This window comes from Lactuca sativa, chromosome 1 (genome assembly GCF_002870075.4).
Source record: "Lactuca sativa cultivar Salinas chromosome 1, Lsat_Salinas_v11, whole genome shotgun sequence".
NCBI lineage: Eukaryota > Viridiplantae > Streptophyta > Magnoliopsida > Asterales > Asteraceae > Lactuca > Lactuca sativa.
In genome coordinates, this window is record NC_056623.2 from 51,646,638 (window position 1) to 51,661,585 (window position 14,948).

Here is a 14,948-nt window from a genome sequence, read left to right on the forward strand (position 1 = left end):
CTCACGTGTTATGATTTGGAACAACTTCACATGGCCGATGATGGATGTCAAAAGCTCTCATCCCTTAACATCAGTCATTCAAAGTTGAGGTCCCTTTACCACGGGTTTACTCCAAATCTGCAGTATTTAAATCTTACTCATTGTACTTGACTTGACAGGCTAACATTGTCAGATACAAAGATCAGATACAAAGATTAAGCATTTTCCAGATAGCATCTATACATTAAAACATCTGAAAATTCTCCAACTTATATCTTGTGGGCTTAAGAGGTTACCTGAGGATATTGACCGATTAGAATGTTTACATGATTTATTAGTTACCAAGTGTAAACATTTACGAAATCTCCCGAACAAAATCTGTAAGATGAAACTTCTAAAATATCTCAATCTCCGCTATTTTATTCGAGTTGCGAGATTGCCCGACGAAATTGGACTTTTAGAATGTCTAAAAGAGTTGGATATAGAAGGTACATGCATAAGTTATCTTCGACGGAGCATTCTTTGGTTGAAAGGTGTGCGCATTTATGGGTCAAGAGAGCTTCTTTAGTTGTGTAGCTTTACATCCGAGATACAAACCTCAGGATGTGGATTTTACTGCTACGTAGAGGTGTAAATTAACGACAGTGTGATGTGAGTCTCTTCTACTATGCTTTAACAACTATTGTAACAGTTATATTTACATTCTGTATTTTCTATTAATCACCTTCATCTGTTGTTCATTTACTAGTACAAAGCTTCCCTTGCTAATTTAGGTCTAATCTATACTTATTCATTCAGTTGTTGAGTCTTCTATCTTCTGAATGAATAAGACTTAGATAGACAACATTATGTTTGTTGTCATGAATCTGCATCTTTTGGCAAACCACATAGACCAATCACATAATTTTGTACTTAATATATGTTAATCTTATTATATTAATCAAAATTTGGATTTACTTAATTTATGTTAATCTTATTATATTATTCAAAATTTGGATTTGTAATGAGAAATAAGACAAAAGCTTGTATTTCATAAGCTTTGGTAAAGTACATTTTTTTCGTCCCTATGCTTATATGAAAATTACGGATTGGGTTCTAACCTAAATTTCTTTTAACATTTTTCATCCCCTAATCAAGATTTTGTAACATCAAACTTCAACAATCACTCTATTATTTTCATCAAGAACTCAACTAGCTTCTTTTATTCTTCGATTTGTTCATCGATTGCATCCTTTTTTATCTAAAAAAGAATCAGCTGTTTCAATTGATTCATATTGATTGCCTTTCTATTATGATGGTTTCAATTCTTTCTTGTTGGATCATAGAATTCATCTTCATCACTATCATTTTGTGTTCTGTTTTTCAATCAACTTAACATAAATTGGAAAAAAAGAAAATCTGTAAATACCCCTAAATAATGTATTCATCTCTTTCTTCTTACTCAACCCATACTCTTTCATTCATTCGGCGTTTCCACCAAACTTTTATGCTCCCATCCACCCCTCAAAGGGATCATGATCATCTAACCATCTCATCTCACTTATTAACTCATCCAACTTCTCATAAATCTGTTTACATCTAGGATGAGCATTATCCCCAATAACAAACATATGCAACTCCGACTTCACCTCAATCCAACTACACCCCGGTTCTTTCTTTAATCCACCACACCTCATCTTTTTCCTTACCTTCGACACCTCTTCCCACATCCCAACATCCGCATAAATATTCCCTAAAAGCACATACGCACTTGAATCTTGCGGGTCCCACTTCACAAGCCAACTCGCTGCCAACTCACCCACCTCCACATTCTTTTGTAACTTACAAACTCCAAGTAAAGTCCTCCAAATAACATCATCCGCCTCCATAGGCATATCATTTATAACCTTCAACGCCTCCTTCACTTTCCCCGCCCTCCCCAATATATCAACCATACATGAGTAATGCTCTAACTGAGGCTCCAAACCATAGTTAGTAGCCATCGAGTTAAAGTAACTCAACCCCTTTTCAACTAACCCCACATGAGCACACGCACGAAGAACCGAAACAAAAGTCGCATGGTTTGGCTTCACGTTGTTGACTTTCATTGACTCGAAAACACTTAAAGCTTCCTCTCCAAGCCCGTGTTGAGAATACCCACAAATCATCGCGTTCCATGTCACAAAATCTTTATTTACGGTTTTCTCAAACATCAATCTTGAATCTTGCATGTTGCCACATTTTGAGTACATGTCCACAAGAGTGCTTGAAATGAACACATCGGTTTGCATTTCTTGTTTGATGATTTGTGCGTGTATTTGTGTTCCTAGATTGATGGTTGCAAGATTCGCACACGTGTCGAGAACTGTCGCGAATGTGAAGTTGTCGGGTTTGGTTCCCGATTCCAACATTTTTGAAAAGAATCTTTGGGATTCTTCGCTTTGTTCTTGTGTTGAGAACCCTGAAATGATTGCATTCCATGACACCATAGTTTGTTCTTCCATTCTTTCATGGAGTTTCTTTGCATCTTCAATGTTTCCACATTTGGAATACATGTCTACTAGAGCACTTCCAACAAAAGATTCAAAACTCACTCCTGATTTCACAATTCTACCATGAACTTCCATTCCATGTTTTAAAGATTTCAGACTAGAACAGCCTTTTAAGACACTACCAAAAGTGAATTCATCGGGTTCAAAACGTGAACTTAGCATTTGAACAAGAAGTTGAAGGGTTTCATGTACGTTTCCGTTTTGTTCATAAGCAGCAATGATTGTGTTCCATGAGACTGCATCCCGTGTTGGCATTTCATCAAACACTTGGCGTGCATCAGCTAAAGCTCCACACTTTCCATACATGTCAAGAATCGCGTTTTGTACACAAACGTTTGATAGGAACTTACTTTTGATTGTTAACCCCTGTAATTGGAGTCCAAATGTATACGCTTTGATTACAGCACATGCGCTAAAAGCACCAGATAAACTAATGTCATCAAAACCAAGATCAGTGTTTCTCAGATTATGAAACAGCTGCAATGCTTCAAATCCTTGATTCAAACGAGCACAACCTGTGATAATCGCGTTGTATGATTGTAAATTATGGGTTGATAAGGTGTGAAAAAGTTTTTTGGAATCAGATAACTGGCCACATTTTGCATACATGTCTAAAGTTGCAGTTCCTACTATGGTATCAGAGCCAAAGTCCATCTTTAATGAATGGGCATGCAATTGAGAACCAAACTGTAAAGCAGATAAGCATGCACATGATCTGAAAAGGCTTGCGTAAGTTGATTGGCTAATTCCTAATCCTTCTTTTTGCATATTCTTGAATAGTTTTAAGCCACTTAAAAACTCATCGTTTTGAACACAACCAGCAATCAAAGCACTCCATGAAACCCAATTTTTCACAGGCATTTCTTCGAAAAAGGTTATGGATTCCTTCAGTTTCTTGCATTTTGCATACATATCTACAGTTGCACTTGCAGCCACCACATCATGAACAAATCCCATACGAATTAAAAGTCCATGAATCTGAACACCTAAACTATAATCCTCCAAACCCAAACTGGCCTTCAGAACCACAGCAAATGTAGTCGCATCCAACCCCACACCCTCCCTTCGGATACGCGTGAAAATTTCAAGGGATTTCCAATAACTTCCATTATGTAAGTACCCTGAAATTAATGTATTCCACGAAACCACATCTCTCTCGGGCATTAAATCAAACATCTCTTGAGCAATATTCAGTAGCCCGATCCCTGCATACCCGAAAATCATAGCGTTCCAAGAAACCGTGTCTCTTTGAGGCATTCTATCGAACACTCTGTGAGCATACTCCATGTTGGAACACTTTAAGTACATTTGGATTAAACAATTCGTAACGAAGACAGTGGGTTCGAACCCAGATACAATCATATGAGCATGCGCTTCTTTTCCATGACGAAGGTCCTTTCGATCTGAACATCGTTGGTATAAGTGGGAGAATGTTCTTTTCACAGAAGTAGTCAAGGGTTTGGCAACGGTGTGTGTATGGGTAGAGTATTGTTTGGGGAAAAACGGGACAACGAAACTTGCAAAGCAAAGCTGAGAGATGTTGAGTGGCTTGAACATATGAAGTAATTCTTTAGCGCGGTGACCGTTAGGCATTCATCAGTATATATTGTCCATTTTCCCTACGGTGGGGACTGGCGTTATTTCAGGGTATATATGATCCTTCTTTAGTGGATCTGGATTTTCATTCCAAACCAAGCTTCAATCGTCTGGTGACAGCGGCGGTGGTATCTGAACAGAGAGAGAAGTTCCGATGGTGGTGCGCTTTAACGTTTCTATATCTCAACCCAATGAGAGAGAGAGAGAGGGAGGGAGAGCTGATGGGTTCTCTATGGCGGTGGTGGTGTGAGCGGTCTGGATTTATACTCAGGGAGGTGGTGGTTAGGTTCCTTGTGTAGAACGGCGGAGGGAGAGTTGCAGTAACGGTTGTGTTAGGTCGTGGACTGGTGGGGGAGGAGCAGAGGGGGGTGTTTCGTAGTTTTTTTAAGAGGAATTGTATTTTGTGCTTAAAGTGTGGTATCTTCTGTGTTCTATTAATTTAAACATGTGCTTAAAAAAGAATAGAAAAAACACGCAAATACAGTTAAAATTATAAGTATATACGCTAGCCAGTTAGGGAAGCAAAATAGTGGTGGTCACAGCGATAGCGGCAGTTACACCATTCCTAGGGATGACCAGTCGGTACTGAACATACCGAATTTGAAAATATGAGACGGCACACAGTATTCCAAATACATAAAATTCGGGATTCAATACCAACAGTACCGGTACTAGTACCGAAAACTGGTACCATTCCCAGTACCGGTACCGGTGATGTTAATTTGGTTTGGTACTCGGGATTTGCTTTCAATCAAATTTAGTTTTCAGAAAATCGGAAACGGTACGGGTCGGTACCAGTTCCGTCCCACGCTCATCCCTAACTGTTCCGACCAACCACCGCTAAATGGATAAGTTCACTGCTTAAGCAAACAGTTTCTCAACTTTTCTTGTCTTTTTAGCCACTTGTGCCATATTCATTTAGGCTATAGGAAGTGGTTGTACTTCTAGTACATTGACATATAGGTTTTTTAGGCTATGAGGAGTGGAGTGCGGTAAAAATAAGGTGGTGCCTATGTGACATAGCGAACACCAAGCCCCCCTATGCGGTTTGAGGTGTGCGGCCAAAAATGGGAGCGCTCTCTCTCTCTCTCTCTCTCTCTCTCTCTCTCTCTCTCTCTCTCTCTCTCTCTCTCTTTTCTCTTTTTATGGTATACCACTCATTGTGTGTAGTAAGGAAATGTGGCACCACTCCCTCTAGCCTCATTGTCATATAAGTTTAGTATGTATAGATTGAAAAATATAGAGAGTAGTAGTGTGAGGAGCTAACCAGTTATTGCGGTCAAAATTTCAATGGCGGTCACATGCCGTTATTTGAAATCGCAGTTATCACGGTGGTATAGCAGTTTTTTTAATATTATGTATAATTTATATTATATATTTATACAAAATTTATATATTAGATTATTAATATTATATAGAATTACTATCATAAAAAATCATACAAAAACATCACATAATCTATATATAATAATCTAATATAGTAATATGAAAACTAAAAAGTGTCAAAATATCATCGCACCTCAACTCGTTCGTGGTTTCTAAGTACTAAAATAGACGAGAAAGGGAAGTTGTTATTTGTTGTATTGTAGTTTGTAATTAATTATATTTATTAGTTGGACTTATTAAGACAAAAAGTGTAGTGGACTAGTTAAAAAAATAAAGATTTAATATTGAAATAACACACAATCGTTTTTTTCTTTGTCAAAGTAGCCCAATACATACAAAATTGTAAAAACGAGTGTAACGTCGCTATAGCGTTGATGAGATTCGCAGTAAATAGCGCCGCTAATAGCGTCACATCTATTTGTAAATGTTATTTCAAAATAGCGGTTCAGTAACACCGCAAAACACTATAACACCGCAAAACATAGCATAGGTGAAGAGTTTAATATATTTTGCTTTGAAAAAAAATAGTAAACCAATTAGGATTTGGTCAAATGTAAATCAACCAAGTCTCTCTCTCTCTCTCTCTCTCTCTCTCTCTCTCTCTCTCTCTCTCTCTCTCTCTCTCTCTCTCTCTCTCTCTCGGCTTAGCGAGAGTTAACGGCACTGTTGCTTTTCCTAGCAAGCTTCTAGCGATGGTGCATAGCGACTCACTCTGATCAGCCTTATATCAAAATATTTAGGTTGGAAGATATAGATTTTCAGGTGTTAAGTCATTCCTAAATCCTCCCACTCTATTATTAACTTTACCAAATTGTTAGTTGGGTGAGAAGGAAATTACAAAAGAGTGATGAATGATGTGATGGCTAACCGGGTTGGGAAGAACCGACACCCTCCACCCTTACATTCTACCTTGTACTCTTCAAAAACTTACATTCTACCTTGTACTCTTCAAAAAATGACATGCTCTTGTCGTAACAAATCAAGATATTGAAGCTCTTGTATCATGACGTTAGACCATCTCCATTCTTTAGTATTATCTTTTACATCCATCTTTAGATCATTTTCGACCCTTAACATTATCTTTTATGCTTTACACAACTTAAAGTAAAAGACAATGCAAACACTTAATTCTTTCAAACTCAATATATATATATATATATATATATATATATATATATATATATATATATATATATATATATATATATATATATATATATATATAACAGATCCCTTAATTCATCAATGAAGCAATCAGAACCCTTGATTCAATTTCAATTCTATGTTTTACACCATTAGATTAGATTGATGACATCATCTTCTTCAAATAAAATTCAAACACAATTACATTTAATTATAGAATCTTTAAATTCAATAATTACATTATCAATTATACCATATCATTCTATTTATATATGAGATATTAGTTTCTCTAATTAATATTATTCTTAATTTAACTCTCTTATTTATAGCTCCTGGCTTCAAAATTCAAACCCGTTTAATTTTTATTTATTTATTTTTTGAAAAAACTCATTAAATAAGCATATCAGTAATTTGGTCATTAACCTATAAAATCTAATCTAATCCTATTAAATTAGCGAAATATTTAAGAGTAAAAAATAATGTCAATATTATTTATAGTTTATCTCCCGGTAAATCCCACATAAAATAAATCAATTTGAGATAATGGTTTTGAATTTAAAACTCATTAATTAAGCAAGTCAATTAATTTGAAATTTTGATTCAATATAAATCATATCATTTTTTTCTAGATGAATAACCGAAAATCTCCAAGATGATATTTTAGGATCCCATTTTTTTTTGGAAGATAATGATTTCCTTATTGAAAAACAACCTATATATACGATTACATTGAAGTTGTTCTTCTTACGATTTTGAATTGAATCGTATGATTTACAGTGCTCTTCTTTAACGGTCTTATTCTATAATTTTTTATAGGTTCTTTCTTTACTCTTTTCTCCTTCTTCTACAATTTCTTATATTTACTTTATTCTTATTACCTGTTATTACTATATTCCTGTTGAGATGTCATAAAAAAATTAATTAACATACTTTTAGTATATTAGTTTCATTCATTTAGTTATAGAAACAAAATTATATCCATTATATTAATTTTTTTAATATGTTGACTCATGTTTGTCAAGAGAAAGCCATAAAAGTCATTTTAACGTATGATGGCAAAACTCGTGGAACGGACCAAAAGCAAGATAAATAAGTTTTTTGTTGTTACACTTCAACTTGCATAAACAAATACATATATCTTGTTCTAAGTTTTTCAATAATTCTTTTATACATATTATTATACTCTTTAGTTGAATTTTCTAATTTTATATTACTGTATTTGTTTATATCAGTGGCTTTAGTTTTAAAATCGACATTCAAGTACAAGACTTTACCGGTGTGGTGTCACTTATATTATTTGATCGTGAAACAAAGAAACTTCTAGAAAAACTGCACAAGAGTTGCTTCAAAAGTTTAATGAGGTTATCGATATTAACTTCATTTATATAAAACTAATTTTTTACCTTTTGTCTATCTATTTTTATAACCATAATTTTTTTAGTTTTTAGGAGGGTAATATGGAGATTTATCCATTTGCTTTAAATGTATTTTTCGATAAAAAGTTGGTGTTCAAATTCAAATTTCACATTATAATTTGAAGAACAATGTTGATGATTATACGATCTCAAACTTTATTGTTGATAATACAATCATTGTTGAATTGGAAAAAAAATTAACATCGAACAGGAAACATTCTTTTACGAAGAATACTACAAACATTACACTTATTAAATTTTGTTTTTTATATTTCAGTTGACCAACTAACATATTTCTATGTACTACAAATGTAGGCGCCAAAATCCAATTTGTTTAATGTTTTATTGGCAAAAGTCGGATCTCAAGACACATTAAATTCGAAGGTTTCAAAATATAATATAACTAAATCTATTATTTTAAAAACCTTAAAATATTATTAACTTTTAGATTGACATATGAATTTATTTTCTACATTTAGGATGTTGTTTCGTTTACTGGTGATAATGCCACACCCGTTTCGAATCTTGATAAAAACACTACAACAAGTCCATTAACTAAGTGGACATCCTTTAAAAAAAATGTATGGACATGAAGAATTAAAACGCAACTTGTAAGATGTTTACGATGTTGATAATCTGACAACCATGTCCTCAAATAAATGACCATCAACATCAATGACAAATCGTACTTCTAGAGAAGGCAAGCCAAAATTGTTAATTCCAAAGCAAGATAAATAATATCTTATTTTCATGATTTTGTTTGAGTAGTTGAGTGATTTGAATATTATTCATTTCATATTTTGTTTACATACTATTTGGTTATGGGGTTTGACAAGCTATCAATTCTTTTTCTATATTGGAATCCTTAAAAGAGGTCTATGGGATCATATGGATGCTTATTCCTATTTTTACTTTGATGACTTTATTTCATACTATTCGTTTTTGGGTTAGAATTTTGATCAGTTGAATATATTTTGGGTTTTATGAAATGCTGAATTATTCATCTATTTTCCTTTTAGGTTTAAACTCAGATGAATTGATAAATTTAATCATATTTTACTCTATTATTTCGTTTGAATGTGAATATTTCAGCATTGCTACAATGTTATTTATTACAGCCTCAATATAAATATTAGAAAACTACCACTTTTTAGAAAATTGTAAACTTTTATAAATCTTTTAACCGTTATAAAACAATTATTTATATTTCTTGTGAAATTATTTATAAATTTATTAGTAATATTTACCATTGAAATATAATTATTTTTAGATATTAATGATATTATACAATTTTGTAGAATTAAATAATAAAACTCATTACAATGATGCTAGAGTGAGACGAACACTAAGAGGTTTATATTTACTAAAAAGAAGATTGACATCTATGTTTAAAAGAGAAACTTTATTCCATCATCTAAAACAATAAAGACTTTTGATTGTGTTTTACTTATACATTTTCCACCTTTAGATCAAATTGTTTATGTCATATTAACCAATGTTTGGTCAAACACGTTGTCTATTAACGTTTCCGCCAAACCTTCACCAATTTCCTCTATCCCTAAAATAAAATTTAAAATTCAAATCCTCTCCAAATTTAAAGTCGTAATTTATGCACTGACCATCATATATGTTTGCAAATCAACATGATATATCTTCATAATTATTCTATTTTATTTTCAATGTAGATCGATGGTACCAAAATTCATCAAGGGAAAAACAGTCATCTTGAATTTAAATCTTATTAATATAGTAAATACCTCAAGTTTTGAAAGTAATAATCGGTTTGATATATGTTAAATTACAATTGCTCAATTTCCAACTATCTAACTCAATAATTGTATGTATTTATTCTTAAATTACCCTTTTTTATAATGTTATTGATTATATTTACTATATTTAAGTTTAATTTGCAGAGAATTTTACTTGAAAATGATGAGCATTAGTTGATGTTTGTATTGAAGCTAGAGGAGGATGTAAAACTCTAAATACCTTAGTAGTAATATCCTACATACTTAATAATTGAGTATTTTGAAAAGAAAAATATTTTCCATTAACTGTGATAACAAATTTGTTGAATTAAGCATATTTTTATGCTTATAAATTTGTTTTCTCTACTCACTTGTACTTATCATCTTGAAGATGAGAAAACATTAACCATGACTATATTGAAAAGTGCCAAAAAGATCATATTGGTCATACCTCTCTGACATGATCTTCAAATGTTCTTTGCTCAATTCTTTGTTTTTTATTTATATCGTTTTTGTGTATTTGATTTGTTTATTCAAGAAACTCGGTTTTCTACTAATTTTGATAAAAAAATTATTGAATTAAGCATACTTTTATGACTATAAATTTGTCAATTTTCTATTAATAATCAAGTGTAAATGAATTTGAACAATTGTTAAATTTCATATTCTATAATGTAATTAATGCACTAATTAATCAAACAATAATACATGTCCAAGTGGTTGGGTACCTCCAGGACAATAAACAAACATGCAAATTATAAGCAATTTCACAATATTGTATTTTTTACTAGCTTTAAATTAACAATTACTTCTTTCACTTGCTTAAGATTATTGATTACTCATGTAGGTTTGTAATAAAATAAAATTTTGATAAATTGAAAAAGTTGTTCAACAAAACCTAATTGGTTATATATCAATTTAGGTTTCTTTTTGTGTTGTCATGTTTGTTGATTTGACTATATAGGATTAATTTGAAGTTCTATTTCTAGACATGAATGTTAATGTTCACATTCAAGTAGAAACAATCACAATTGGTAAGTATTCCAAATGATTTTTCATTTACATTAATCAAATCTGTTACTTTAAATGGTGTGTTCTCATAGAAGTCATATCGGTTGTCACTATATAGATCTTCTAGCGGTCTATAGAAGAATCCTAGCGTCTCTATGAATAATTTTGCTGCGTTTTCAATGAATGATCACTCTATCAACATTCGTTCTCTAAAGTTCTTTATCTTATTTTTGATATACATGTGTGTCACAACAATAAGACAGAAAGAGGTGTTAGTAACCATTAAAGATGAAAAGGTAAGATATAATTTAAGAATATTATATAAAGTATAAATTGTGGATTTGTGATATTTATTTGTATGAAAAATATGTTGTTTGATTGCTAGGTTATATTTCAGGGTTTTTTTTTTGTAATTTGATTTTGACAAGTTTGATCTAAATTTAATAATTGAAGCAGGTATGAAAAATATGTGCTAACGATTTTGAATTTCTATTGTCCTCCAGAAACCATTTGTAGCCTCATAGACCGTTCCTTCATATCTTTGTAGGTCTTAGCATTTCCTCAAATTTTGCTACAAAAAGTCATGGATGCACTTCTTGAATCAATCCTCTAAACTGAATTTCATTTGTTAGTTGGATGCAGTGATCAAAATGCAAAATTTGTGAAAAGCCATTATTATTTATTAGTGTTAACATTGGGTAAATTATGAAACTAATATTATATTTTTGTTCATAACATGTTTTTTTTGTAATAATTTCTTTGATTACAAGATATGTATATGTGATCGGGTGTAGCCTGAAAAATCATATTTTAATTCTTATAAGGAAAAAGTATTTTATAAATTTACCAAATTAAAATATCTGAATTTGATGTTTATGGTTATGACAATGCACTTAAACTGTAATCTTTATCGAAATTCTTTGCAGAATTTAATGTTGATGGTACATATAATAACTTATTAGGGCCAATATGAAAAGAGTCATGTAAGCCTCCATGAAAATTGATACACCTGACAAAGTCAATTCATAACGCTACTACACAATATGTTTTAATAAAGAAGTCGCATCACATGGATCATTTATGTTAAAAATTATTATTATAAAAAACTAAATTACTCTAATATAGATATTAAATATTTTTATTTAATAAGTTTGATTCAAAAAATCTAAAAATAATCGAACATTTTTTATTAAAATTTCACCTAAAATAATGTCACCTATTGATGTAATATGTATTTAATTTATGTTCTTCGCGTTTAACGCGGGTCATAATCTAGTTCAATAGCATTACATAATAGTTAAGTCTAATATCGGGTTAAAGCATTTATGTAAACTTTGGTTAGAGATGCCCTTAACCCTACTACTTGGTTACTCCACAATGCCATACACATAAACTGTATAACACGTTCAATGTGTTTCAAACTCTGTTGTGCAAGTACTTAGTAAAAATTAGAACATCCAACCGTCACACCATGAACAATGAAATTTTAACTTCTTTAATAGTAGTTTGATGACAGAAAACTTAGTGTCTCTCTTTCGGAATACAAATACGGACCAGATCAAACAAGATGCAATGAAAACACAAGAACTAATGACATGAACAAATCAAACAAAACCACACATTTTGAAGTAATTGGGAGCTGATAAAAACAACACCCGCACATTGCTTCACAACAGAAAATATTCATGTTTTTCTCGCAAACAAATCATCTCCTACCAAAAGTTTTTTAAACCATTCAGACATCATCATATCATCATATCATAATACTCAATAATCCAAAAATCCACAACACAAAACCCTTTTCAAATTCAACAAAAGCATTCGAATTTTATAGACTCTCTTCTCTATTCAAAAGCATCATCATCATCATCTGGAAGTGGCTGGCTTGCAGCTGCAGCAAGCTCTGCCTCATGCCTGCAAAAATCAAGTTTCAAAACATCATTCATTTCTCATTCCACACCAAACACAACTTATTCAGAAAGAACTTGATAAATAAATAAAAAAAGAAACAAAGTCTTACTGTTGTTGAGCAGCAATGTCAATTTGCACCTCTGGTGGAGCTAGAGCAGGAGACTCAACAAAATGCAAGTTGGGGTCGCTAAAAACAACAACATTTAAAGATTATATCAAAACATGCAACAACATTTTGACTTATTGTAGTCAGACATATTCAAAACAACAAAAGAAAATGTGTCTGCATTACCCAGCAAGTTTCCTGGCAAGATAAAGGAAAGGCTTCTCAAAGTTGTAATTACTCTTGGCTGAGATTTCATAATACTGCAAGTTCTTCTTTCTGTGGAAAGTAACTTGTTTTGCTTTCACTTGTCGATTCTTCACATCAACTTTGTTTCCACATAGCACAATTGGGATGTTCTCGCAAACACTATAAAAATCCATATAACAATACATCAAGAAACAATAAAGATTCATGATAAAAAAAAAATATGCAAGAAAAAATTATCACAAAACTAACCGGCAAAGATCACGATGCCATGTGGGAACATTCTTGTAAGTCAACCTTGCAGTTACATCAAACATGATGATGGCACATTGACCATGAATGCTGAAACATCACTCAAATAGGTTAGTAAATAACTAAATATGCTTATTGTCATAGTTAATAAAGGGCATTTTAGACATTTGATATACATAATAAAGAATGGCAGATTAGATACTTACTAATAACCATCACGAAGACCACCAAATTTCTCCTGTCCGGCTGTGTCCCAGCAGTAAAATCGAATCTTTCCACAGTTAGTGAAGAAATCCAAGGGGTGAACTTCAACACCAATGGTTGCTATATGAAAGAAAACATAAATTTATTAATTATTAGAGTTGAAATGAAAAACTTTGATAGATAAGAGAATGCACTTTAATGATTACTTACGTTCATATTTCTTCTCGAATTCTCCAGTTAAATGTCTCTTCACGAAGGTGGTTTTTCCTACATGATTCAAACAATGACGATTTAGGATCATGGCAACAGAAAAAAGCATCAACAGCTATAAAGACCTAGAAAATATCCAATAAGTAACATAATACATGGCAATAACTGTTAAAACTGTTCTTTCCTTAAATGTGCTGCAGTTTATGTTTCATTTTTTCAGGAACAGTGGTTTATTTCATTATTTCTAAAGTTAAAACGTTCTATTTTTATAAAGCAACACAACAGGGGTATTTATGTCCTAAATGTATTTTTCACATATATGCTGTATAACCGTAACCCTAACCCTTAACATAAAATGAAGATCGTACTAAAATCACAAAACCTTGTTAACACACAAGATCAATATCTTAATCCTTACAAATTAACTTTCACAAAACAAATTCAGATAAGTAACAATAATAAAAATAAATCAAGAACTTCTACCAGTTCCACCATCGCCGACAATTACAAGCTTGAAACTCGGGTAATCAACGGTTTGCTGATTCGGCAACGCCTACAACACAAAACCAATAAAATTAAACGTTTTCAATCAACCAATACAAATTCGTCGTTTTTTCATCGAGAAAATAAAAACGAATTAAAACAACCGAATAACAGCAGATCTAAGAAGAAAGAGAACATACCATTATGAAGGGTGTTTTTATAGTTCGAGAAGAGGGGAAGAGAGGCGGAGTAGAGCGAGTGTGAGGGTTGTTATAGTAAGAGGCTGGGATTCTGCGTTGAGTGAGAGACCCTAAATTCAGAGAATACGCACAAATAAATATTCACCGAAATTTGGTCTTTAATGTTAGCTTTAAGCTGACGCGTTCATCTTCACCGTTGGATCAAATGCCTTTTATGCGTACCGTTGATTAGATGATCATGTGGAAGTCACGTGATTGTTGAAAATGGTTTTGAATTTTGAAACCCTAGCTTTGAATTTCGTCACACCAGCACACATGTTATGTTATTGTCCTTTTAAAACATAATACCAATGAATTATAATTACTTCATTTATTCGAAAAATTATGATATGTATTTAAATCTTATTAATATAAGCTTTAATAAGATAAAAGTTCAGTAAATCAACATTCAAACAAAGATAAAAGTTCAGTAAATCAACATTCAAACAAAATTAACAATTATCACATGTTATTTTTTCTTTTAATTTTCAGTTTGTTAATTGTCAATTTGTGTTAATTTAAATATGGGA

General features: G+C 32.1%; 2 protein-coding genes across 2 annotated transcripts; both read right to left on the bottom strand.

Annotated features, from left to right (window-relative positions):
- Positions 1-990: 990 nt before the first annotated feature.
- On the bottom strand, positions 991-4,519 carry LOC111911915 (pentatricopeptide repeat-containing protein At3g02330, mitochondrial). Its single transcript, XM_023907669.3, has one exon. The coding sequence runs from the start codon at positions 4,101-4,103 to the stop codon at positions 1,464-1,466; it is 2,640 nt and encodes an 879-aa protein (XP_023763437.1). The 5' UTR covers positions 4,104-4,519; the 3' UTR covers positions 991-1,463.
- A 7,894-nt stretch (positions 4,520-12,413) lies between these two features.
- LOC111911914 (GTP-binding nuclear protein Ran-3) lies at positions 12,414-14,532 on the bottom strand. Its single transcript, XM_023907668.3, has 8 exons — positions 14,380-14,532; positions 14,180-14,249; positions 13,697-13,753; positions 13,489-13,606; positions 13,283-13,372; positions 13,013-13,192; positions 12,830-12,907; positions 12,414-12,723 (listed from the first exon to the last, which is right to left on the bottom strand). The coding sequence occupies exons 1-8, from the start codon at positions 14,380-14,382 to the stop codon at positions 12,654-12,656; spliced, it is 666 nt and encodes a 221-aa protein (XP_023763436.1). The 5' UTR covers positions 14,383-14,532; the 3' UTR covers positions 12,414-12,653.
- Positions 14,533-14,948: the final 416 nt, after the last annotated feature.

Coding starts and splice junctions, on each gene's coding strand:
- LOC111911914 (XM_023907668.3), bottom strand. Junction 13,607..13,696: donor ATTCGAGAAGAAATATGAAC/GTAAGTAATCAT, acceptor TCTTTCATATAG/CAACCATTGGTGTTGAAGTT. Junction 13,373..13,488: donor GGTCTTCGTGATGGTTATTA/GTAAGTATCTAA, acceptor GTGATGTTTCAG/CATTCATGGTCAATGTGCCA.
- LOC111911915 (XM_023907669.3), bottom strand. CDS start 4,103: ATGCCTAACGGTCACCGCGCTAAAGAATTACTTCATATGTTCAAGCCA.